This window comes from Lactuca saligna, chromosome 2, assembly GCF_052625555.1.
Source record: "Lactuca saligna cultivar CGN05327 chromosome 2, ASM5262555v1, whole genome shotgun sequence".
Classification (NCBI taxonomy): Eukaryota; Viridiplantae; Streptophyta; class Magnoliopsida; order Asterales; family Asteraceae; genus Lactuca; species Lactuca saligna.
Genome location: NC_136418.1, coordinates 189,009,877 through 189,036,817, shown reverse-complemented (window position 1 = coordinate 189,036,817; position 26,941 = coordinate 189,009,877). Strand labels below are relative to the sequence as shown.

Genomic DNA, 26,941 nt, shown 5'->3' with positions numbered 1-26,941 from the left:
TTTGATCGGAGAAGAAAATTGAAGGCTCGTTAGAGCTATTCACACCCGCTAATCATAAAGATTAATTGTTTAATTGTGTACAAAATAACAAGAAAGTAATCAATTATTAAATGTATAAAAAATATATATATTATCCATTTAAATCATTATCTCTCAAAAATATTATATATATCTTGTTGAAACTACTCCAAAATCATTATCCACATTAACCATTGTTTCTATTGGTGTCTCTTATTTCTTCGTAAACCCCATGTGCATCATCACCCTCAATTGTCAAAACCCACCTTTTCACCCACCATCCTTTTTTTTTTTATCAATCTGTATCAGCACAAACTTCCACTTCCCTTTCTAAATTCTCTCCCATACTCAAATGGATACGCTTCAAATCTTCCCATTCTTTGTATAATCGTTCCCCTACCTTAAGAAACCTACAAACTTTTCCAACAAAAATGGCTACAAAGTTCGTCAGTTCTTACATTCTCTCTCTAACTCTGTTTTTGTCTCTCGTCTTTGTGTTTTCCATGGCTTTCACACCTCAAGACAACTTCCTCATCAACTGCGGTTCAACCACAAACGCCATGGTCGACGGCAGAGAGTTTTTGGGTGATTCAAACAAACCCGGGTCGGATTTTCTATCTTCAGACAAATCAATCACTCTATCAAACCCGAACCGAAATTTATCCGAGCTCTACAGTACTGCGAGGGTTTTCACTAGTCCGTCGACTTATGGTTTTGGGATCAGTAAACCCGGAACGCATTTGGTACGTCTCCATTTTTCTCCGTTTAATTCTCAGAATTTTAAACTGAGCAGTTCAAATTTCAGTGTTTCATTACATGGGTCTTTGATTTTGAACAATTTTCGTGCTGAATTCACTATTGTAAAGGAGTTTATCCTCATGGTAGATGAAACTCACCTCGATATAATGTTTGATCCTTTGGGGAAAACCGGGTTTGCGTTTGTTAATGCAATCGAAGTGTTCTCTGCTCCAATCGATCTTATCGTTGATGGTGGAGCAAAGTCGATTAATGCCGATGGAGTTCAAGAATTCAAAAATCTGTCATCGCAGATTTTAGAAACTGTTCATAGAATCAACGTAGGAGGCTCAAAATTAACACCATTTAACGATACCCTTTGGAGGAATTGGGTTCCTGACGAACAATTTTTAGCTATAAAATCATCTGCCAAAATCGTCACCACCACAGAGCTCCCAAATTATCAAAAGGGGGGCGCCTCAAAAGAAGTCGCTCCAGCCAATGTTTATATGACTGCTCAAGAAATGAACAGGGGAAACCTACCCATGAATTCCATCTTCAATCTCACATGGGGTTTCCCAATCGATTCGAGAATTGGTGTTCGCCATTTCGTTCGATTACATTTCTGTGATATCGTTAGTCTTTCAGTCAATCAGCTCTATTTCAATGTATTCATCAACGGCTTCCTTGCTTATAAGGATCTTGACCTTTCATTACTTTCGTTTCATGTGTTAGCATCTCCATTTTATGCTGATTTCGTTATCGAGTCCGATCATTCCGGGGTTCTTGAAATCAGCGTTGGCCCGTCTGATTTGAGTACAAGTTTGAGAAAAAACGCAATCTTAAACGGGGTTGAAGTTATGAAGATTGTGAATCCCGTAAGTCGGGAGTTCAGATCGAAAAAAAAGCACATTTGGATTTTGATACGCTTAATCGTGGGAATCTTAATTCTTTTGTCTTCTGCAATTCTCGCAATCTTCATTCTTTTGAAATTAAGGAAAAAAATTAAAAAGAAAACAAGACGATCCGAAAGTAACGGTTGGACTCCATTACGTGTTCAAGGAGGTAGCACACATAGTAAATTCTCAGAAGGAACACACAATATTACCACCAAATTAAAGATCCCATTTGTCGATCTACAATCAAGCACCAACAATTTCGACAAAGATCTAATAATCGGTTCGGGTGGATTCGGTATCGTTTACAAAGCAATTCTTCGCGACAACTTTAAAGTCGCGGTCAAACGAGGTGTCCCCGGTTCCCGACAAGGTCTCCCGGAGTTTCACACGGAAATTACGATTTTGTCCAAGATCCGACACCGCCACCTCGTGTCCCTAGTCGGGTTTTGTGAAGAACAATCAGAGATGATTCTTGTCTACGAGTATATGGAAAACGGCCCGTTAAAGAATCACTTATACGGGTCGAATTTACCTCCATTATCATGGAAAAAAAGGCTTGAAATATGCATCGGGGCGGCCCGTGGGCTTCATTATCTTCACACGGGTTCGGCCCAAGGGATCATTCATCGTGACGTGAAGTCGACGAATATATTGTTAGACGATAATTTCCTCGCGAAAGTAGCGGATTTCGGGCTTTCCCGATCCGGCCCGTGTTTGAGTGAGACTCATGTGAGCACGGGTGTGAAGGGTAGTTTCGGGTATTTGGATCCGGAGTATTTTCGGAGACAACAACTTACGGATAAATCGGATGTTTATTCTTTTGGGGTTGTGCTTTTTGAAGTGCTTTGTGCCCGGCCCGCGGTTGACCCATTGGTGGGCCGGGACGAGGTGAATTTGGGGGAGTGGGCGGTTCAATGGCAGAAAAAGGGTTTGCTTAAACGGATTGTGGACAGTCGGATCGTTGATGAGATAAAACCGGAGTCATTGAAAAAGTATGGGGACACTGCAGAAAAATGTTTGGCGGATTATGGTGTTGATAGACCGACGATGGGTGATGTATTGTGGAACTTGGAGTATGCACTTCAGCTTCAACAAACCGAAACCATGGACCCATCAGGTGTGGGTCAGACCGGTGCACCGGAAATTGTAGCCGGTGTGGGTGTGGGTGTGGGCTCGAGCAATGGTGATGGTTCGCTTTCAGGCATAAGAACGAGCCAAGTGTTTTCCCAGTTGGTGACCAATGATGGTAGGTGAAGGAATAAATGGGGAATGGGCCAAGATAATGAAAGGGTAAAAATGACTTTGTAGTGTGTGTTTTTGTTTTGGTAGTGAATGGTGGATAATGATACCGGAGATGCTGCTAGAAAGTAGAAGCCTCGTGACATAGATGTCAACGGGATATCACACAGCTACTGTTGATACTTGTTTTCAAATTATTGAGAAACCGGTTTTTGATGCTGTCCGCTTCGAAACCAAACCGGTTATATATTAATTTATTAGTTTTTTTTTTTTTTTTTAAATAATTTGAAAGAAATATCTTTTTAAAATTTTAACTCATGAATTTAAAAGTACCGAGTTTATAAATTATAACTTTATGTTTTGATTCATGCCTTCATGGCCCAGTGTCGACTAGCTAGACTAGATTGATTGACCCAGGTTTATACTTAGTAATACATTTGGGACAAACGATTTTTTTTAGAAAGAGGGGACAAACGAAATTGGAATTGGAATTAGATGGATTTGAAATTTTAGCAGATTAAAATCAAAAGCTCTATCATTATAGTTGACAAAGATAAAGATGAAATTCAATTTATGTGATTTGGTCCAAGATGTTTTGAATTACAAATTTGTCATTTGCTTGGAAGTTATTTTCAAACCCCAATCAATACACACTGTCACACTGAACTACTTTCTTTTTATTCTATTTTACTTTATTTTTTAGTGGAGTGGAGTGGAAAATCTTTGGATAGGTGGGTTTTTTTTTTTCTCCCAAACCCATCAAGTTTTGCAAATCCATGTTTACAAACCACCATCTCCACTGCATAATGGACCGTCCTCTACTCCCACTCTACTGGCAATGATCAACCCCAAAAATAATCATAGGAAAGGCGACTTTTTATTAGAACTAGGGCTCTTAAATCGGTCAGTCGTATCGTGTTTTTGTCTGATACAGCATGATAAGATTTTGTATAACATGAACACGACACAACATAATGTCGTGTTTTTTTTTTCATTAACACGAAAACGAACCAATTAAAACACGACAACACGACATGACATGATAAAGATAATATTACATAACTATCAGTGTATTTCATTCATACTTAAAGATATATAACATGATAAAAACGACAAACACGAAAAAACTCGACAACCACATGCTTAATCGTGTCGATTTATGAACACAACACGACACGGCATTGTGTTTTTTAATCTTGACACGAACACGACACGGACATGAATTCGAATTTTGATTTCGTTTCTTTTCATGTATTTTAGTCGTGTCGTGTCATAAATTGACACCCCTAACTAGAACTTGTGTTAACCAAAGAGTATAAATTTTAATTAAGGACTTAACTTAGATCAAAAACAACAAACATAACCAAAAAACTTACTTGATGTAGAATCATCGATAATCTATAAAGATAGAGGCTTACATGATTGCAATGTTCTAAGATTTACATTCCCTTTAAATAGATTTTCTAAGAGATACCCTAAAAATCAGATTTACAGTCCCTTAAATATAATTTGATATAAAATTGATAAATTTAAATATAAATCTAATTTTCATATTTCATTAGACCTTGATTCAAGCCAGAGGATCAAAGCCATCTTTTGATCATTAATATGTATGTAAATCTTTAATAGTCAATTGATTATACAAAACTTGCTCTTCAATAGTTGGTCCATATTAGTATGCACTTATTCCATATTGATAACCGGTAAAGATAAATCCTTATAAGCATAAAAAACCTTACAATGCTTTCTCCTACGTTGGACAAGTAAATTTGAACAAATTACATAAATTGTCATAAACGCCAACCTATCTTACTTTAAATCGTTGATCCAACGCTATTGGTTTTTCTTGTTTGTTTTTTTTTTACCCAATTTTCTAATTATAGAGTTTGAAGTATTGTTTCTCTAAGAACAACGGGTGACTGGTGAGTCGTGGATTTTCTCACCGACAATGTGTAAGGCTACATAGTCTCACGTGACAAGGGTTTGTTCACTTTCTTTTTATGTAATTCTTGTATTTATAGAAGTTAATGCAATGCAAACCCTAATGAAGTTTTTCTACAATATACCACATGGTATCGATCATGTGTAGTGTCTGTTCATCACCATAACAATCCTAGTAATTTTGATGTTCACTTATTTTTTCGATCACAATTGTTATTTGCATTCAACGTCCTCTTCTCCACACCAACGATCTCGACGTCCTCTTATCCATACTCACGCCCTCAACAGTCGCAACAACAACCTTCAACCATCTCTCCTTCTCCAACCCATTAGTGGTCCACTCACTACAATACTTCTACCCACGATAATCTTTCCAATAATTATTTCTCTTTTTTACTTCACTTGTCTTGCGACCTCTTTTTCCCGTCACCATTAGCTCTTCATCTGCCTATGTCACGCTTTCCTAGTTCTTAACCTTTAATGTTAGTCAACTTGTATATTCATAAATTAATTTGTGCTCATAATTCAACTTTAAGTTGATAGTCGATGGTTCTACACATAAATCATGGCGTCATATATTTGTTAGGTTATTGGTTATATCACATGTAAATCCATCCCGAACGTTGGTAATAATGAAAGTTGGGAGTCCGTTATTCATGTATAAAATCATGGTTTTATTCCATTTATGAACCTAATATTATCTTAAATTATATCTAATGACAATTTCAATATCAATATCTTTGGGGCAAACCATACGAATTATTTCTCATAATACAATGTCTTGAATGTTGCAACTTCAAGACCAACTTCTTAACACCGAAAAAAGGATTCTTTTTCTAATGTCGGATTTTGTCATTCCCTCAAAAAGTCAGTTGATGTCTTGGTCTTGTCTAATGTTGATTCCTCTATCAACAAAGTTGAGTTAGTATGCAAATTCTCCTTCAACCCCTCATTCCCGCCATATTATTGTTGATGTCATCACGAAGACTATCACTTTCCTTCCTTTTTAGAATCCAAAACTCTTTCCTTAACGCCATGACACGTTTTGGCATGATCCATTGCATACATTTTAAAACCCTGATCAAACCCAACGACCTACTAATCCTTTAATCTTGGTCGACCAACTAGCTGCGGACTAATGATTTTTACAACTTTATAAGTTATGGTTCATAATTTATTTATAAATAACCTAACTTGTCTTTAGTATGTCATCATCCTTTAGCTTAGCACTACCCACACTATCCAAAGTGAATAAATCATTAGGAACCGATACTTGTGGTCCTTGCATGGCTATCTACATCTATGAGACTGGTACTCGGTTACGATATACGGAATACATGCGTGAGATGACTTGACATAGCCAAGCCACACGTGAGATTCTAAGAAACACCACCCCAACCTCCGTAAGTGGCTAGTCCCGTGAGCACTGCTACGATCATTTGGAAGGGAGAAAAAAACCTAACCTCTCTTATTCCCTTCGTTTCTCTCTTTCCTCTTCTATCTCACTATTTCTCTACTACCTAAACACTATTTGTCATTATTAGTAACTTGATATTGGTGATGACGTGGAATGGTGTTTTGTGATGTGGTCTATCATGCATCCGTATAGTCTTAGGGATATGAAATGCATTATATAGAGTAAAAGGAAAAAATTGTAATTACGAATTCATAGAGCCAATAAGAAACAAAATTCAGAAGGGTTTCCAATACAGAATATTTCCTTTCGTTTACGGCAGCCGCACATTCGGGTCGGTTGTCTTCGAAATCACATAAAATATCTTTAAAAAAATGAAAATTTTGAAATATAACATAAAAACAAAATAAATAATAGACATTTCGAAATTCAAGAAACTAATGCAGCAATCGTCTCACTTTTACTCATAATTGAACCACGTTTTTACTCGTGAGGCTGCAACAGCAAAAAGGAAACCCTCGATAGAAGCTACTGGTCGTCATGATGTCGATGATGAAGTTTCTGGTCAATGTTGTTTTACTTTAATATGAATTTGTTGTTCTCAAATCTCAAATTTGAAACGTGAGAATTGATTTGAGATCAAGGGAGTAGAAAGGGGTTAGGGTTTGTCGATCGAGTTCAGAGAGAAGTGCTGGAGATGACGGAGGTTATGCTCCATATATATGATGTGACGAATAGTGGCTCAGATAATACTAATAACACCATCGTTCAGATCAACAGGATCTTCAAAGACGGCATCGGTCTCGGCGGCATTTTCCACAGCGCAGTTCAGGTCTCTCTCTCTCTCTCTCTCTCTCTCTCTCTCTCTCTCTCTCATTAAGTAAATCTCGACACGATCTAGGGTTCCAATTTATGCTCTTGTTGTTAAACTTTAGTTTATCGATGTTTGCTTGTATGACTTTTAGGTTTGTAGATTCATTTGTTTTACTTGGTTTATCAAATCAGAGAGTTGATAAATCACTGTAGTAATTTGTAGTAGTTATGGAAGTTTATCATTGCCATGGATCTAAGTCCAGTTGCATGGAGGAATGTTGAACTTAGTCATGACTTTGACCAAACTGGTGCACCAATTTTGGGGAAGAAAGCGTTTGTAAGCCATTCTTACCAATATGACTAACATTAGCAGTTGCTACAAGGGACTCCTGTAAGTCCACACCATGTCAGATGAAGCAACTTAAAGATGCCGCTTTTGACAATCATTCTTCTTGCAGAATGCCAGAATCTAATTTTATTGTCCACATATGTTGTTCCTTCCATTCCACAACGGGTTTCAAACACTAACATCTGTCAATTTTAACGAGATATGTGATTCTAAGTGGCATAGCTGATTCTCTTATGTCATTTTACACATATAACTGTATAAGTGCTCTTTTTGTGGAGTATTAGAGTATATGCTAGATTTGCAGAATCAATTAGTGGAAAGTGAAAACATCAAAAAGTATTGGCGGATGAGCATGTAATATTCTGGTCCAAGTGCTAACTTTTAGAATGTTTGATTTTTTCACCTTATTAAAGAAAACATGATCAAATGTGGTTGGTTGTTCTAGACTTGATATATTCTGATAAAAAGCAAGAACCGTTACATATTTCTTGAAACTTAGGCACCAAAGGCTGTTTATCTGGTGCTTCTATTTAATTTCTTTTTAACAACAGGTTTATGGAGAAGACGAATGGTCATTTGGGTTCTGTGAGCAAGGAACTGGAGTTTTTAGTTGCCCTGCTAGAAAGAACCCAATGTACACATATCGTGAATGCATTGTTCTTGGAAAAACAAACTTATCCAAATTTAAAGTCAACCAGATCCTGAGAGAACTTAGCCGAGAGTGGCCTGGAAACTGTTATGACTTGCTGTCAAAAAACTGCAATCACTTCTGCAACGAGTTTTGTGAAAGACTCGGTGTCCCTAAACTTCCAGGTTTCCCTATACTCACTTCCCGTTGTAATTTGTGTAAAATTTCAATATTTTTTATTGGCAATATACATAAAAGCCACTATATTTAGTGATATAAACCACAAGAAGGGTGTATGAGATGAATGATTTAGTATTTATATTTTACAGGTTGGGTGAACAGGTTTGCTAATGCGGGTGACACAGCTGTGGAAATAGCGGAAACCACAGCTGTTAGGGTGAGCATTACTTTACTGTTTGTTTGAGTTGCTATTAATGAATTTTATAATTGAATTTGGTTTTATTATTTGAAATGAAAAATACAGTTCAGACAAGCTAAAACAGAGATAGTGACAGCTAGCAAAGTGGCATATCGGTTTCTTGCTGGAATCACTTCAAATAATAATAATAGTAATAATAATATTGGTCTGGATTCCCCTGGGAATAGAAACAACAACAGCCCTAGATTTCAACAACCTTCCTGGTTTAAAAACCTTGTGGCTGCTGGAGCAAAACCATCAACCAGTACTACAACTACACTTGAAAATGAGAAACCACAACTGCTGCAAAAACAAGAGTCTCAGGTCTAGAAGGACATTTCTTCCTGCTTGCTTTGTTTGTTTACTAGTTTTATAGACAGGTAAATCCTATCCTATGTTTGTTCCATTTATGTGTGTGTTTTTTTTTTTCCCATTCATGCACAAAAGGGATTCTATTTCATCATTCTCTTTCTTTGCTTTTCTTTGATAACTAGAACTCTTAGATTCGTTGTATGTGAAGTGCATATGTTATATATACTTGAATTGTGTTGTTGAAGGTTTATAATACGATATTTGTGCCTCGGTTAAGCTAAGCTCACTAAACTCCCATTTTTTGAATAGGACAAGACATAACAGATTGTATTGTTTCAGTTTGTTTGTGGACTGATGTTGATGGGGGCACAATTGCAATTTTTGGCATAAAACAATAAAAAAAAAGATGAAACTAGATGGAACATAGACCAGTGATATTTGGCTTGTGCAAAAAAGCGTTACAATGATAAGCACAAGAGGGTTGTATTTATGTCTTTTAAACAAGATTGAAAGCTAGTACTATACCTTATTATCCATCGTTTTAGTGAGACAAAGGGGATGTCTGTGATTGTTTTTATTTAAAGTCTCTGTTAGTTTATGTTAGGTTATTACTACCAATAAATATTTTTTAAGTGGTTTTTAATTTATGTTTTGCTTGGGAAGGTTGTTGAAATTGTGAAGATTGAATTTGGTGGAATTGGTTTGATGTTTGGTTGGTGGAAGTAATTATCTTGGAATGGTTGTTAGAAAATGAGTGGTTGTTAAATAGGTGAAGAATATAGTATGTTTATGAACCATTGGTTTGGTGGTTCCTAATGTGAGTACTGGCGAGGCGTTGTGTTAAGGGCATATGAGTCGGTGGGTGAATTGAAAGTGAGTGTGTTTGAGGTTCGTAAAGGGTGCTGAGTGTTTGGATGTTGATCTATTTTTTTTTTTTTTTTTTTGAAGTTTGGTGAATGAGAAATAGTTGGTGGTATAAAAAGAAATAATTGGTTGCTATTACATGAATGTGTATCAAAATAGGTTAGTAATTTTTGAACTTTTTTATTTATTTGAAGGGTCAAACGGTCACATGACGTGACCGTTACTCTCTTCTCTTTCATGCATTTACGTCTACGTTCAAGTTATGCAAAGCCATGATTACAAATTTATGGAGAGATGTTCACTCGTAAGGATAGATTGGGTGCCACATCATCCTTACGTCAGGCCTTCCGCAACCATATCCAATGGCTTGAAAACTCTTACAAAAACTCATAAGTTGTTCTAAAATTTAATACACATTCCAAAACACCCCTAAAAAGGTACAAGACATATCCCATTGTTTTCTACCTTGGATAAGACCAAAAAAATAAAACAATTTTGTCGAATATTGTCCATTTTAATACATGTTAAAGGTAGTACAACATGTTGTCTTGTCGGGTTCTACGTAACAAATAACATTAACGTCTCTTGTCAGTGTTCTACATAACAAATAACACTACTAAGGTGTTGTCTTGGCGTGTTGAATGTAAAAAAAGAAGGCTTGAAGAAATACAATAAGAATATATGCAGAATTGTTGGCACGAATCAAAAGCAATAACCACATGACTGAACAACTATAGAGTATAGAGTCGGTTATGTAAATATTATTGATAACATCCATCATCAGACTGCAATAATGTAGTTTCCTTAGGGAACAATATGCTTTCAAGAAGAAACATGATCAAACGAACACAAACCCCACAGCTCTCACATATTCTCACTCAAACAAATACACACAAAATAAAACGCTTCACCCTCTCACCATTCTATTAAAAACAAAGGCATTGACATTGACAGCATCGTCTGCAATCTGGAGAGAAGATATAGCCTGTGCCGCCATTAAAGCACCCTCTGACACATCCCCTACACCTTCCCACTCTCTCTCCTCCACAACTTGAACATCACCCAGCCCGTACCCGTATCCATACCCGTTCCACTCACATCTGGGTCCTCCATAACCACTCGAAACCCAACCCGTTTCCCCATTCGGACTCCCCCAAACTTGACCGGAGTCATAGCATCCCCATGAAGGATACCATTCCTCATCCTTCTGGTTCTGGTCGGATTCTTCACCGATTAGGACCTGCAAAGCAACCGCCTCGGCTATGGCGGCACACTCTTCGTCTAGCCTTTGTTGTTCTTCTCTCTTCTTCTGGTTCTTCTTCTCCAGCTCCGAAATAATGGCGGCTGAAGCTGCCAGGGCTTTTTCCAATCGACGTTTCTTCTTCTCTGCTTGTTTGATTCGATCCAGTTCGTCCTTCACTTGCTTCTTCTTAACTTTTCTAACAACAGATGCTGCTGATTTACCACACTCCATATCTTAATTCTATATAGAAACAGAAAACTAACACTTTCTTAATTACTAAAATTTCTTTCTTTCTTTCTTTCTTTCTTTCTTTCTAAACACTATAAATCATCACTATCACTATGATCGTTTTTGATCTAGATCTACAAAGTACGAACCCCTGCCACTACACCCACTCAGGTCTAAACGAATACCTCATTTTACGAACGATACATTCCCAAACGGATAGAACTGGACACAGCATAAGAGAATATTGGCTACCGATTAAACCACCCCTCCGCATCATTCTTCTTGATTTCTCACAGTCTTCGTCTTCGTCTCTTGTAGAACAAATCAAACGATCAAGTAATTCAATACAGATCTTACTCTTGCTCAAATTCACATGGCAAATCCACCTGCACACAAATCAAATCGACGACTTTAAGGATCCGAATTAGGATTATTCTAGATGAGGAAAGATACGATTTACTTTAGAATAAATACTCAAGTAATTTGTAAGCTTCTAGGTGTTCCGATTTCCGTTTAATACGATGAAACTGATTGAGAAAAATCTATCCATTGATTACTGGAATTCACTAAGAAATCAATCGATTATTCCATCTATAAACGAAAAATTAGGGTTGTCACAATTTACTAAAATTCAAATCAATTATTACCGAATACACAAACTTTAATCCAACTACGCAACGAATCAAGCCAAAGATCCGTAAAATCAAAGCAACTACGGAATCAATCTTCCACTCAATAAAACGAACTCCAAAAAAGAAAAACACAACTGAATTAATTATAATCAAGTCATACCGATTGCAAACCTGTAAACCTCAACAGGAAACCGACATGATCTATAATCAAGAGAACAAAGCAAAGCTGAATTGAATAAACAAATTCAGATCAAACTCAAACCTTGTGATAAGAAATTGAATTGGGGGGTCGTTATCGTTGGTGGTTGGATCTGATGATGAAACCAAAGCGAGAGAAAGAAGGAAGGAAGAAAGAGCGAGGTAGATGATATAAACACGATCACATGATAGATAGATCGACAAATTGGAAATAAAAAGGGTAAAACGGTAATTGGAGTGCGTGTGTAGATTAGAAAGCAAAACAAGCGTCAAGATCACGTCGTCGAAAAGTAGGCGGTTGGATGGGTTTGTAGCCGTTGGATGTATGCAAAGTTAACGGCTGCGATCTCAAACAAACACTGAATCCGTTAAAGTCAACTTCTGCCGTGCTGGGTTAAATTAGTCCAATGGTTTTATATACATTTTTATATGGTATTGAGAAGTTATGTTGATTGTTGGAAAATAAATTACTTTAGCTGATATTTTTTTTAACACGTATATATGTAACCAGAAATTGTCTCGTTTCCGTTTAACAGGGATTCAAGCGGGGTCGTAATTGCCTAACTATGAAATTATAGGGTAGAAACTTACAAATATACAAAACTCATTTGGCAAAATGTGAAGACAAAAAAGTAGAGAGATAGACATAGCGATATCATGCGGGGGAGTAATCTCGATATATAAAAAATGTTAATCATAGAAACCTTTTTTTTTTTGTTAAAAAAACACCAATAATGACATTTTCTTTAAATTACAAAATTATAGGGACTAAATATATCAATATTAAAAATATTTCTCACAAAAATTTTGTAATATAAACTATTCATAAGTCATTTATATTTAATATATAGTATAATGTTTACATAATTTATAATTTGTAGTGAAATAAAGGAAAGTTATATAAAATAGAGTTGTTAACTCGAGTTCTAAAAAACAGAATTCAATTATCACAAAATAATGGCCTTTTGTTCAGGTATTTGTATTGGGTTGTAGGTTTTCCAGGTAATTGTAGACTAAAAATAAGGATCAAAATAACGTTAAACATGATTTGTTGACAATATCAAGACTTAAAGTTTTTACGAGTCATGACGATTCATATCGTTTGTAAGACGTGATTTAAGACGATAATATTTGTAATATAGTTATATATATATATATATATATATATATATATATATATATATATATATATATATATATAACTTAAGGCAACATTTTGTTAAAGTGTGATGACAAGTACAACCCTTAGAGTCATGGAGCGTTATGACAGAATCATAACAGGTTTTTTAGAACCTTGACTAAAAGTATAATCAATACCTAAACCAAATTAAACTTCGGGTATTTGGGTTTCGGGTTAAATCGTGTAAATAAATAGATACTTGAAATTTTTGTCCTATTTATTTAATTCATTAATTATAAATGATTATTTAAATGAAATATTATTTATTAATTTTGTAGCAAGTTGCTTATAAGTAAGGACCATGTATATGTAAATATGTAATTTTAATACAGTAGGTCTATGCAAGTAATATTGAGAATTTGTGATAGCATGCCCACGGTGGATTTAACTACATAAAATTTTCGTGTGTTAATTTTTTTATTCATGCACTTCTAGTTCTTGACATACATGCATGAAAGAGGGGTAATAATAAAATTGTTACTCTTTTCTTGTACATATTAAAGTTGCTTCCTAATCTGTGTTTAGCATAAATTGACCCCAACAAATATGAATGGAAGATTGCAATGTTACACACATGAAAACATTAATAAAAGTTTAACCAAAATCAAATGATATTAATTCAAATCAAAACCAAGTTTCACACCACAACCGAAACAATGTATTTTGCAATCAAAAAAAAAAAAAAAAAAAAACTACGTCATAAATTTAAAAAACACAACAAACCACAAAATATATTTAAAATACAAATGTATCAAGTTCCAAAAGAACTTCACAAATATATTCATTCTTCTTGCACTTTTACAAATCACAACTTCATCTTGCTTAATTCTATATATATAAAAAAAAAGTCAAATAATGTTAGTATTAAGAGCAAAAGATATAACATTTACAAATGTTAAAATAATAATCGGTAAACAATCACCTTTATCAATTTGTTGATTTTTTTCTCAAAATTGTTTGTAATCGATTAAGTCACTTATGTTACCTGAAGCAAATTTTGGATACAAATTAAACTTTTAACAATCGTATGAGTCAAAGAACTCCTAAAGGGATCTAAAACCCTCCCATTAGTGCTAAAAACGGAATCTGAAGCCACCATTAATGCTGGAATGTTGAACACATCTCTAACCACCAATGATAGAATTAGAAATGTTGGACTATTCACTTTCCAACAATCTAAAATATTAAACATTTACAATTTGTCTTCAATACTTTCTTGCAAATACTTTACTAACTCCCCAATTGATTCAACTATGTTGGTTTTCTTCTTTTCTATTAATCTATTTCTTTGGGGGGGGGGGGCTATAACATCCGGGTTTAGGTGTTTCCCTAATATCGATGATGAAGTGATAGACTCGGTAGTACTAGAAGAAGAACTTGAAGAATGAATTTCAATATAATCATTATATAATTCATATATAAAATCCATAATATATTTATTTTTGGCCTCCACCCTTTTTTCTCCATAAGGGTCCTCAAGTAATATAACCAAATAATTTACTTTGTTCCTAGGATCAAGAATCATGGCAAAGTAGAACAATAAATTTATTTTTTTCTATGTCAGCCAAAATGCTTATCAAACTTTATTTTCATGGTCAATGCAAATATCACAAAGACTAGCATCGGAAATAACAACATCCAAGAGCGTACAAAATGGAATAAATATTGTAACGCCTGCAAAGTCGGACTAGACGTCTAAGGTATAATAATAATTATTATTATTATACATTTTATGGAACAATTAAAATCCTTAAATAGGGTAATTATTCTGCATACACGTTACGAGCTAATACATATTTATTATATACACGTTATATGAACATATATTAAGATTATATAATGTGTAGAAAATCTTATTATAAAAATTTATCGTTGAGACGATAAAATAAAATATAAAAATAAAAGATTATTTAGGATGACAATCCCGTGGATATAAAGAACATTTAAATCAAACTTCGTATGAGAAAATTATGTTTTTTTCGAAATTTCACGTTTATCCGTACACAACAATGTGTGTCATAAAAAGTAGAATGGAGATCAGGTGAATTTTAGCCAAAGCAATGTAAAGAATAATCGAAGTACTTGTAAATACGTATGCATCAATATATAGAACGTCGAGAACGAAGTTCGTATGAAAAAGTTATGATTTTCATAAAAGTTTTAACAATATAGGTGTAACACCCGGTTCCTGGTACATATTTAAATTCAAGTAATTTCATGATTTGCCCTGGGACTCAGCGAGTTGGAGGCCCAACTCGTCGAGTAGACTCGATTTTGACTGGGAGGTTTAGTGACCTACTCGACGAGTCGGGGGACCGACTCGACGAGTAGAAGATGTTTGGATAAAACCCTAATATTTAGGGTTTGCACCCTATTTAAACAACTTATCTCGTCCCAAACCAACCTCCATCGTCCCTCTCACTTCCAGAAGACCCTAAACCAAAACCGTAGCCTTGTTTGAGTGTTCTTAAGCCATCTTTGTGCATTTTTGGTGGTTGTGAAGCTTGAGAAGGAGGAAGGAGCTTGGGAGTTCAAGTTGAAGCTAGTAGATCCAGAGGTTGTGTTCCATTTCCAGCTCATTTTAGGTAAAAAGCTTCGACCTTGACTTTCCATTTGTTAGATCCTCTTTAGGCCTTGAATCTTGTCATTTTTTTTTTTTTTTGGGGGGGGGGGGGGGCATTTCTAAGTCATCTTTGGGTTTGGGGCATTATATAAAGGAATAACTTTAGATATGGAACATATGAGGGTTCTCATGGCATAAATGTGCCAACTTTACTGCCATAAGAGCTCCATGCATCTTGAAGACTCCATTTTAGGGCCTTTTAAGCTAAATGGCCCATGCATGAACGTAAAGTTTCTAACTTTACGTACAATATGGACCATAGGATGTCAGATCTATGATTTAGATGCTTTGAGACCCACGGAAATCGATTGTATAGTTTTGGACAAAGAGGGACTCGGTGAGTCGGGTCAAATTTCCCCATCAAATCCTTCTGTTGATGGACCAGATGCTAAGATAGAAGAACACTCAACTTTCTAGGCTCATTAGGGACCTAGAAATCATGGAACTCGACGAGTTCAAGGTAATGTCCCAACCACTTGAAGATGGAATCGAAAAGTTCAAGGAGAACTTGACGAGTCATAAACTAACCACCTTCATACGGATGAGGATGAACTCGATGAGTCCGTTGAAGAAGGTTTTGATGATTTGTTGAAGGTAAGTTCATCGAGTTCTTGCTAGACTCGACGAGTAGGGTCTAGGTTGTAACATTTTGTGGACGTGGGGACTCGACGAGTTGGTGAACCAACTCAACGAGTCTAGTCAACAAAAGTTGACATTGACCAGGGTTTTGACTTTGACTTTGACTTGGATTTTAGCGACCCTTGTAAGGGTTATGGGTATGCAATGGTAATGTAGAAAGGATGTTGTGTAGGAATTAAGGAGTCAAGAAGAGTCGATTTTTGTACCGAGGACAGCGCAGTCACTACACAACATTGAAGTGAGTTACCTTCCAGTAAAAGTAGGACAAAGGCACCAAGGTCGACCCACTAGTAGTTGATTATAATTGAAATGATTGTCTTTGTGATAATCGTCTGCTTTGCTACTACATAGTACGTTTATGTGTTAGCATGATATGTTATATGTGATAGTGGTAGTAATAAGGGGAATAGTCCCTGTAACCAGTTGAGATAAACTGGAGGGTAGGTCGGACACCCAGGTATGTTTGACAGGGGTAGGTTAGGCACCCTGGTATGCCTAGTAGGGTAGGTCGGGCACCCATATATGTCTGACAATATGTTTATAGTTGGATATGTAGTATGGTGGGGGAACTCACTAAGCTTTGTGCTTACAATTTTCAGTTTTGTTTCAGGTACCTCTTCGTCGAAGGGGAAGGAGTCGGTGCGGTAGCAGCGCATCACATACACACACTGGGTTCCACATTTTAAGATCTATGAGATTGTACTCTGATTTTATTATTGTTCGATGTTATGATTTTGAGACACATTTATTATGGTTTTATGGATTTTTATGATATCGACAATGTTTTCAGTAAATGGCTTTATAAGTTAATTGATTAAAAACAAAATTTTTGGACTCGAAATTTGGAATGTTACAATAAGCCTTTATAAAATATAAACCAAAAATAAAATGAGAATTAGTTGTTGAAACCTAAAGGAAAGTTGCAGTACTCATCGAGATGAACACGAAGATATAAAGAATGTCGAAAAGAGAGCTTGTATGCAAGAGATGTGAATTTTTAAAGATCTGAGGTTTTACCCCCGTCCGGTGCCACGTGTCAGCACCAGAATCATTGCTTGCTACCTACACTTGACCACAACGTGGTGCGACCCTGGACAACCTATAAATGGCAACCGAACTTTGCTCATTCATCACAACAATCTACTCTAATTTTTCCATTCTTTGTAAAAGAAACTCAATTATTCTAAGCCCAATCTTTCGAGGATTTCGGCTACTTTAGCAAGGCTCTAAAGCATCAGAGAGCCCGACGGAAAGAAGTTTAAGAGTCAAAGTTCAGCCTGCGAAATTTCTGAACTTTTTTCAGAAAACTCTATAAGTTAAGTTGAACTTACTATGCTTTAGGTGTAGCTTACATTTATATTCATAGTCGTTATTATGAACTTTTAAATAAGATCTATCAATGATTCCAACTGATAATACTAATTGATCTAATTATGGGAGTGATGCCTTGGCTAGACCTATGAGGTGTTTAAAGTGGTATAACGTCCTATTTTCACAACAAAAATATTTCAGTTTTATTAGAGTAAAACTTCCCAATTATAATACCATTATAAAGAGAATCGTTTATTCTAAAATACATTTATTGAAAATCATAGTAATATAAGAAACATGGAATCTTTAATATTGTTGATGAGTGTGTACAGTCTCGCCTTCGCCTTCCCACGATCACCGATAAAACCTGAAAAACATAAACAACTGGGTAAACACAAAGCTTAGTAAGTTTCCCCTAAAATACCCCATATGATAAACATACAACCATGCATAACGGCCCACAATCATCAGATTGGAATGCTCATTCCCAATCAGTACTTGGACTAGAATGCCAACATGCGACGGGTTCACTCAGCCATCGGGCTGGAATTCCTATGGTTTGTTGGACTACCTCCTCAACCTAACCGCTATTCCTAAGCCTCCGCGCCTGTGGTTTACAGCTGATCTGCACCAGGTATCTTGGCCTACAATACAAAGCATAACCACCTCAACCCACTACCACCATATGTGGACATATGAACAATCAAGGATCAAATAGGCATATAATATAGGGAAACATCAACCATACATCTCACTACCACGTATTAGTTCTTTCACAGCCACTACAAATAAATTTAGATATAGTGGCACATAAATTTTCGTTCCCGCGTCCCTCAAATTTTTATTCCCACTTTAGTTTACATTTACCCTGTATACCTATACAATACAACCTTTATTTTCTTCTAAAAAGTAAAAATGCAAGCCCTAAATATATTTTCAAACTAAAAAAAAATCGTTGCTTATCTGCTCATCTATTATTCCTCATGCGCGATCTGCCCATCGATCTCTGCATTCGCCTCGTCGATCTCTCTATTCGCCTTTTCCATCCCACTGAAATCTCAACCTTGACAGACTTTAAGGTTTGTATCTAATCCGTTCTAGAATTTCCAGATTTTCAATGTTAATCGTTGTTGGTCAGAAGTTTTTTAAGTTTCTTTTTAACCCAGTTTCATGTAATTTGCTGGAAGTCGTTTCAAAAGCACTCTTTTGGAAAGGTGGTACAAAGTCAATTTAATACTATTACCTTTGTTTTCTTGATGAACACCAAGTGTTCGATAAAAATCCTCAATCAGACCATAAGCCCTATATGATGCGTTCATGCTTCATTTTGTTTATGATTTGTGACACGAAATCAATTATTGATGATTTAGTAAAGAATTTTCCTCCCCACAGGTTCGATTTTGGTGCTCTGATTCAACATTTGAAGAGATTTTGATGGTATTTAAGAGGAAGAGATTTGCGACATCGTTGTTTATTTGATTTCATGATGCAGGCATTTTGATTCATGGTTTTGTTTTTCATGTTTGGAACAACTTTGATCTGCTTACCTTTCCCTTATTACCTGGTAATTTCTCTAATCTTGATGTAACTGTTGTTAATAAATTTTTTAATCTATTTCAATGACAAGTCTACAACAAAATTGACAAATCTTGAGACAAATCACTCTAAATAGAAAAAAACGTTTTTGGATAATCCAAAGCATAATTGGTTTTATATATTTTTTTGAAGGAATGCATGGTTTTTTTTACCAAATTCACCAATAATTATTTGTGTATGGGCCATGGAGAAGCAAGCGTGAGACTACATAAGGGTAGGAACAGTTCTTTTGAGTTTTGACTAAATTCCTTTTCATTTGTTGTTATTCTCATTCTCACAAAATTACAAACTCATGGGTTTAACATGATGTTTAGCATTAATATGTTTTTATAAGACATAAGTCTTTGATTTACTTAATTATCCTTGGTATATATATTTATTATTTGTCACAACTCTCAATTCTTTATCTTTGGTAAAACTATTAGAGTAGTTGGTATATATTGTTTACGATTTTATTTTATTTCATAAAGCAAGTTGCAAATTATAAAATATATAGTTGGCTCATTGACCAAGTACATCTTTAAATTTCCAAAAATTAGAATCTTGTTCTTAATCATATGCAACTTTCTTTTTCCTTTTTTGATGTCATGATGATTTTAGTTAGTCCAACTAATTAACCTATGATTCTGGAAATTACCATATCATTCATTTATATATGATTCATTCTAATGTTGTTTTTTTATTCTTGAATTCTATAGGAAAACAAAGCATATGAATTGGAAAGCATACTAAAAAAAGTTGCAACAGGTTACAATACGATAATACTAACTATTCTAAACGATGCATGGGTGGAACCAAACTCCTTGTTTGGTATGTGAATCTTGAAATTCTCTCTATTTAGGAAAAAAAAAAAGTTTAATTTTCATGTCTTATTTGAAAGTTTAATTTGGTTAACTGGGAATGTAAAGTTTCAATATGGTGTGTGCACTGTATCAATTGATCTAATCCTCCCCAAGTGTGCATAATTTTTATGTCTTTTTCTAATGCTCTCTTTAACTTTACCTGATTAAACAGTAATAGCTTCATGGTTGGGTTTATTGGTTAACATTTTTGTTTCCATTTCTAATTCTAGGTTTCAAAGGAAGTGATCATCAAGGGAGCACGAATTTGAAGTCTATGGAGAATAGCATTTAGGCTTATTGATTTTTTTAAAGACACTTGTTTTAAATATTAAGAATAATATTGTTAGAGAAGTCTGAATTGAACCATTAAAGCAATGATATTGTGTTTCCATTTATTATCTTAATTTTCTTGTTCTTGTTTTATATTCCATTAAAAATTTTAAAAAATCGGACCTAGTTTATTAATATAATATTTTTGTGTTAAAAAAGTGTTACTAAAAGCATGAAAGTAATATTTATTTTAGCATTTAAATAGTGTCATAAAAATTGTGCCATTAAAATCTAAAAGTACTTTAGTGGCATAATCGAAAACTACCACTAAAACCCATAGAAGCTGCAGCGACACAATTAAAAAGTGTCACTAAAAGTCTTTTGTGGCAGCGCTTTTAGTGGCACTTTTTTTGTGCCGCAGATTCCCCAGGGGCATTTAGTGGCACTTTTTCATTTTTAGTGGTACTTTTTCATTTTTAGTGGCATTTTTTCTATGCTATTAAATGTCATTTTATTTGTAGTGAGCACAATACCCCGCTACCAGCTATCCTCCATGAAATGCATAACCATAAGTAATAGGTTAGAGTTCGTAAATATCTATATCCTTCCCAAATATACCGAACCAGCATGTTGCAAGGTCGCTCGAAGTCACCCACCCCATATATCTCGAAGTTGCCCTCTTATATACCGAATTGGCATGAAGACTCGAAAGGAAAAGAAAGACCAACGAGAAAGTACGTAGTGACGTCAAAACAATAACAATAGTACATCGAAAACATGAGAATACAGTATGTACAAGGATGCGCGGCTGATGAATCTTGGCACAACCATATGACACCTGTGTAACGTCATACGAAGTACATCTAGTCATACCTTCGAGGATAATGCCATAAATGCGGTAAGATGTCATGACAGGGTCGATACGGGAAGAACTCGTTACATCTTCCTCCTTCGCTAAAAATAGGTAATCCAACTCGTCAAGGAGGTACGTACACAGAAGTCGTACTTGTTTCACATTTTAACTCTCCACCCCTATATTCGATCGATAATACAACCTTTCGTTAATTTAACCGTCGGAGCGTTGTACGGGATCTCATCTCGACTGACTAGCTTATGGTTTGTTTGTATTCTTTAGGTCAATCTATTTGCTCGGACAAAAACTAATCCCATCATGAAAGATGGAAGAGGGACCCGATGGTACATCAAGTGGCGTCATCCGTGGGACCTCGCAACAAATAGTCGGCGCAAGCACACTAGCAGTTGGAGCGAGTCCCGTCGCGAGAATGCAAAACCTTGAAGGCATAGCACGTAGTTTCTGGAAAGTTTATCAGTGACGAGGGAGCGAAAATGCAAGGCAAAATGGCATAAGAAATGGAGTTAGAATAATTTGAAGCATTCGAAAGCATTAGGGCTACGAGGAAATTGCAAATTAAAAGACAACTCCAGAAAGAGAAAGAATGAGATCGAGTTTTGGTCCACACAGACCAAACGAAATACTCTGACGAAGAAGGAAAGGAGTCAAGCCCCCATGAAAAAAGATCAAGCCAGAAGGAGAGAAATGCAGTTTGACTATCCAATGCAGAAGACGCTCATGAAAAACAAGAAAAGCTACCCGAAGTAACAAAAGCAAAGCGATACAACCAAGATTTCAAGAATCTAAATTTTTGTTCTCCTTTTACGGACGACATTAATGAAACGTCTATTCCCAAATGGTTGAAAGGGCCGAGGGTGCCACCCTACGACGGTACTACAAATCCAAATGATCATGTATCCAGTTTCCAGTGGGGGATAAAAATGATACCAAAGGATCCAAAGTTGTGGAGCCTGTATTTCGGAGGAACTCTAGAAGGATCTGCCCGATACTGACTTGCTAGCTTACCACCTCGAAGTATAGTGAGCTTCGAAGAGGTGTGCCAAAAAGTCTATAACAGTTTCATACAACAACGAAGGTTCTAGCAGCAAGCGTGCCCGATATTCGCTTGTCGACATCGTGAATGAGAGTCAAATAAAGCATACTTTAAGAGGTTTAATGAGAGTTGTAGGAAAATTCCAACCCGGGATGACCTTATGATCATGGTGGCGTTCACTTACGGGCTCCTAGAAGGGGAGCTATTCCAAAAGCTGGTAGGGCGAGAATGGGCTAATACAGAAGAAATCATACGAAAAGTTAATCGATTCCTGTGGCAAGAAGCTGAGAGCACTAAAAAATCACGGATGGAAGGAAAGGCCATGGCGGGGAGAGGGAAAATGGAAGAACGAATTAAAACATACCCTTCTCAATCCAGTGGACAACCGCACCATAACTATAGTAGAAGGCCACACCAAAGCGAGAGGGGAAGGCGAAATGTTCGTTACCAACCATATCGATAGGAAGCATATGAAGCTTATACTCCACGAAGCCCAAATAGGTATAACATATATAAAAACGGAAAACATCCTCGAGACCTGAACAAGTACCGTGACTTTCATAAAAATTTGGGTCACATGGAGGATTGTGAAAGTTTAAAAAGAGAAAAAGAGAAAAAAAATGATCATTAAGAGTCGACAAGCGAGTGGCAAAGAAAGATGGTATACCAAAGTATGATGTTGAAATTGCCATGGTACAAGACGAAGAAGATCCCAGTGACAAGGTAACCCGAAGCAAAAAATAACTAGCATTGATATTAGTCTTCATGATCCAGTACTTTTGATCATAAAGGGACGAAACCTTCGATAATAAAGGAAACGATAGGAGGAACGTTGATCATAATAGTTTACATGGATAACGGAAGTTCCGTTAACATAATGTACGAACATTGCATGAGAGGACTGCCTTCGGACATCCAAAGATACCTCAAGCCTGCCACGGCTGCAGTGGTAAGATTCGCATGCCAGTCTGTGTGGCCAAGAGGAAAAATCTTGCTGCCCTTCACATTGGAAGACTATCGAGGTAACATTCGAAAAACCATATTAACGGAATTTGTAGTAGTACAAGCACTCTCTCCTTTTAACATACTTTTGGGAAGAACTGACTTGTGGAAGCTGCAAGCTGTTTTATCTACAGTGCATGGTTTACTTAAATTTCCTACTAAGGAAGGAGTGATGATAGTTCAAAACACCACCACAGGACCTCTTGAGCGTAGCCATGCTGTACAGCCAGAGCAAGCAAAGCCCATGGAAAAAGGAATTTCTTTGGTGGATACAAAGGAGGCATTCGTCAACAAAAACCACAAGGATCAGATAATTAAAATAGGGCTAAAGCTCCTTAGAGCGCTGTGAGACGGTTTGGTGATGATATTGAGAAAATATCAAAGTGTGTTCGCATGGGCACCCGCATATAGGACAAGTATTCCATGGTCAATAATAGAACATCACTTGAACATCAATTCCTCGTGTGTACCAGTGAATCAAGAGAAGCGTAATATAGCCATAGAAAGAAACGAAATTGTAACATCCAAAAATACGACCCAAAAATTTTCTTTTATATTGTTATAAAACCCATATCCAACCAGTGAGAAAATGGAAAATCATGGCTTGTTGAGTACGCGAGGCCCAAAATGCAAAGGCCCAATTATGATGAGTACGCGGGGCGTACTCATCTGTACGCAGTGCGTACCTGCTGCATGGCTTGTACGCTGCATGTACTGGCTGGTATGCCCATCGTACTCCCGTGTTATGCTCCTTTCCACATTAAGCACTAAATACTCAGTCCCAGAAGCTACGACTGCAGATCCAAGTCCCTTTCATCATTCTAATCCATAAAGTCGATCACTTGGTGGCTTGCAACCCACCAAATGAACCCAAACATGAAGTAATGACAACTAACTCCATAGAAGTGGCTTGATTTCATGCATGGCCTCATAATGGCCTTAAAGCTTGCAACTTTACAGATAAAGGAACTCATTGAGCCTCAAGGGTGGCAACCCTAAGCTCAAATTTGAAGTTGAATGATCAAGATCCAAACTTTGGACCTAAAGAGGTCCAAAACTTCCAAAACCTAGATCTAGACATTGGGGAAGAAAGTTAAGAGCTTTATACCTCCTCTAGATGCCAAAATATGAGTTTAATCCAGATCTTTGAGCTCAAGGCACTCAAAGGCTTCTCCTCCAACCTCTCATTTTCTTCTTTAAAGCTTTCCTTCACCAAAATGAGATCACAAAGGTCAAACACACACAACAATGGAGTATGGGGCGAAATAAGGGTTTTCTGAGGGTGAGGGGACTGGTAAGAAGCCAATAGTATGGCTATAATGTGGTATTTATACGACTTAAACCCTAAAATATAGGGTTTTTTATCTGCTCACGTACGTTGCGCACACTCCTGGTAGGCTATGCGTCCCCCGAATCCGATGCAGACCACTATGCCCTGCGTACACCCAGGCTACACCCAACGTACATCTTATGGGCAGCCCAATCTTTGGCCCAAATGCTTAAGTCCAATCCAATAGTCCTTTTTATCTACACTTGGCCTAACCATAAATTAAGAAGAATTAATTAATCAATACCTCGAAAGTCGATCGTCACAAAAATTGTCAACAAGGAAGTCAAAGCTTTAGTAAAATCTAGAGTCATGAGGGCCACACAATACCCAAAATGGATTGCCAATCCGGTGCTAGTAAAAAAACAAATGGAATGATGAGAATGTGCGTTGATTTCACCGACCTCAATAAAACTTGCCCAAAATACAGCTATCCCCTTCCGGAAATAAAGTTGAAGATCGAGTGGTTAGGAGGATACAGATGGAAATCTTTCTTGGATGCATACATAGGGTATCATCAAGTGAAGATGGCCACGACTGATGAAAACAAAACAACTTTCCATACTTAGAAAGGGACTTTTTGCTACATAAAGATGCCTTTCGGATTGTGGAATGCGGGGGCGACCTACCAAATATTGGTAGATAAAGTATTCATGCAACAGGTGGGAAGAAACGTTGACGTATAAATAAATGATATGGTTAGGGATGAGCAAAAGGACCGAACCGGCCGGAACCAGTCGGAACCGGGAACCGGCTTCGGCTAAAATCAAGAACCGAACCGGCCCGACGGTTCTATCGGTTCCGGTTCTACCGGTTCCTACCAGTTCTTGTCGTGTCTTCAAATGTTGGAACCGATCCTTGAAAAATAGCATCATACGGTTCTGGTTTTTTCCGGTTCTACCGGTTCCGATTATATCGGTTCCGGTTCCTACCGGTTCCCGGTTCCAAAAATCCACAAAAATAACGTCCCGGTCCCGGCCCGACCGGTTCCATCGGGTATCGGTTCCGGTTCCGGCCGGTTCCCCAGTCCATTTGCTCATCCCTAGATATGGTGATCAATTACAAGGATGATGATGATTTCCTGGCGGATGTGGAAGAGACTCTCAAGAGGCTATGGCAGACCAACATGAAGCTTAACCCAAAGAAATGCATCTTTGGAGTGCTAACAGGGAAATTATTGGGCCATATTGTAACAAAAACAGAGATAGAGGCAAACTTTGAAAAGGTTAAAAGTTTGCTGAAAACGGAAACACCACGAACAATGAAGGAGGTACAGAGCCTTAATGGCAAGTTAGCGGCATTGGGGCGATTCCGGCTAAGTCGGCAGACCAGACGGTACGTTTCTTCCAAACATTGAAAACATTCATATGGAAGAAAGATATATTATGGTAGGATGAGGCGCAAGAAGCACTCCAGAAATTTAAGTGATGCCTTACACAACTGCCGACCATGGCAAGTCCTTTAAAGGAGGAAGTGTTAATAGTATACCTATCAGTGAGTCATGAGGCGATCAGTGCAACGTTGGTCACGAGAAGAGGAGCGAAGCAAGTACCAATATACTTCATTAGTAGGGTACTGGAAGGGGCGGAACGAAATTACTCTAAAGTAGAAAAGTTGGGCTTTTCCTTGGTATACACAGTCAGGTGATTACGTAGATACTTTCAGGCACATCCCATCAAAGTATTAACCTGTAGCACCTGGTTCCTGGTACGTAAATTTTTTTTATCTAAGTAATTGTCATTTAGCCTTGGACTCGGCGAGTTGTAGGTCCGACTCGCCGAGTAGGGACGCGGTCCGGGGGCACGCTTAAGTTGGCGACTCGGCGAGTCATCGTTGTTTGATGAAACCCTAATCCCAAGGGTTTACCCCCTATTTAAGCTAGCTTGTGCGACCCAAGCTCGCCCCCATTCACCCTTAGAGCCCTATATCTCGTCCAAGCTTTGTTTCCTTGTGAGTTTGAAGCATTCGGTGTGTCCTCTTGAAGTTTTGGAGTAGGAAGAAGAGTAGATCAAGAAGAAGAAGAGGAGGTCAAGCATCTTTGAGCTATCTCAGTGTGTTCCCTAAGGTATAGCTCGTTTTCCCCTTGTTTTCATGCTTATTGTCCCTTATAGCTCCATTAAAGTCCTTCTTGAACCATTTCCAAGCTTGGGTAGGTTTGAGGGTTCGTAATAAGCTGATTAACCTTTAGATCTAGGCATGGTTGAGCTCCAGGAGCTCAGATCTACCGTCTTTTTGGAACCATATTACATGAAAGCCCTAGATCTACCCTTTTGGTGCATTTTGGACCCTAAAACCCTCATGGTTGCCTATTTA

At 37.0% G+C, this 26,941-nt stretch overlaps 3 protein-coding genes and 1 long non-coding RNA gene across 6 annotated transcripts; 3 read left to right on the top strand and 1 right to left on the bottom strand.

The window, feature by feature from the left end:
* Window positions 1-258: 258 nt before the first annotated feature.
* Window positions 259-3,144, top strand: LOC145028562 (Protein kinase superfamily protein). Its single transcript, XM_078977257.1, has one exon. It carries the CDS (start codon window positions 450-452, stop codon window positions 2,904-2,906), a length of 2,457 nt encoding a protein of 818 aa, XP_078833383.1. The 5' UTR covers window positions 259-449; the 3' UTR covers window positions 2,907-3,144.
* A 3,640-nt stretch (window positions 3,145-6,784) lies between these two features.
* LOC145028563 (deSI-like protein At4g17486) lies at window positions 6,785-9,047 on the top strand. Its single transcript, XM_078977258.1, has 4 exons — window positions 6,785-7,078; window positions 7,960-8,221; window positions 8,366-8,433; window positions 8,521-9,047. The coding sequence occupies exons 1-4, from the start codon at window positions 6,944-6,946 to the stop codon at window positions 8,782-8,784; spliced, it is 729 nt and encodes a 242-aa protein (XP_078833384.1). The 5' UTR covers window positions 6,785-6,943; the 3' UTR covers window positions 8,785-9,047.
* Window positions 9,048-10,380: 1,333 nt separating this feature from the next.
* Window positions 10,381-12,149, bottom strand: LOC145028561 (uncharacterized). 3 transcript variants are annotated; one of them, XM_078977254.1, is made up of 2 exons: window positions 11,996-12,149; window positions 10,381-11,487 (listed from the first exon to the last, which is right to left on the bottom strand). In XM_078977254.1, the coding sequence occupies exon 2, from the start codon at window positions 11,102-11,104 to the stop codon at window positions 10,538-10,540; it is 567 nt and encodes a 188-aa protein (XP_078833380.1). In that variant the 5' UTR covers window positions 11,105-11,487; window positions 11,996-12,149; the 3' UTR covers window positions 10,381-10,537. The 3 variants fall into 3 exon arrangements, with proteins under 3 accessions (XP_078833380.1, XP_078833381.1, XP_078833382.1); XM_078977255.1 differs by having other exon boundaries at window positions 11,894-12,130; XM_078977256.1 differs by lacking the exon at window positions 11,996-12,149 and adding an exon at window positions 11,905-11,929.
* Window positions 12,150-18,480: 6,331 nt separating this feature from the next.
* Window positions 18,481-20,526, top strand: LOC145028560 (uncharacterized). Its single transcript, XR_013676060.1, has 5 exons — window positions 18,481-18,763; window positions 19,077-19,248; window positions 19,413-19,494; window positions 19,979-20,090; window positions 20,353-20,526. It is a non-coding gene; the product is annotated as an uncharacterized LOC145028560 (long non-coding RNA).
* The last annotated feature ends 6,415 nt before the right edge of the window (window positions 20,527-26,941 follow it).

Bases quoted from the DNA above. Each gene is read 5' to 3' on its own strand.
- LOC145028562 (XM_078977257.1), top strand. From the start codon at position 450: ATGGCTACAAAGTTCGTCAGTTCTTACATTCTCTCTCTAACTCTGTTT.
- LOC145028563 (XM_078977258.1), top strand. From the start codon at position 6,944: ATGACGGAGGTTATGCTCCATATATATGATGTGACGAATAGTGGCTCA. The intron at 7,079-7,959 runs GTCTCTCTCTCT...TTTTAACAACAG, and splicing joins TTTTCCACAGCGCAGTTCAG to GTTTATGGAGAAGACGAATG. The intron at 8,434-8,520 runs GTGAGCATTACT...TGAAAAATACAG, and splicing joins CGGAAACCACAGCTGTTAGG to TTCAGACAAGCTAAAACAGA.
- LOC145028561 (XM_078977254.1), bottom strand. From the start codon at position 11,104: ATGGAGTGTGGTAAATCAGCAGCATCTGTTGTTAGAAAAGTTAAGAAG.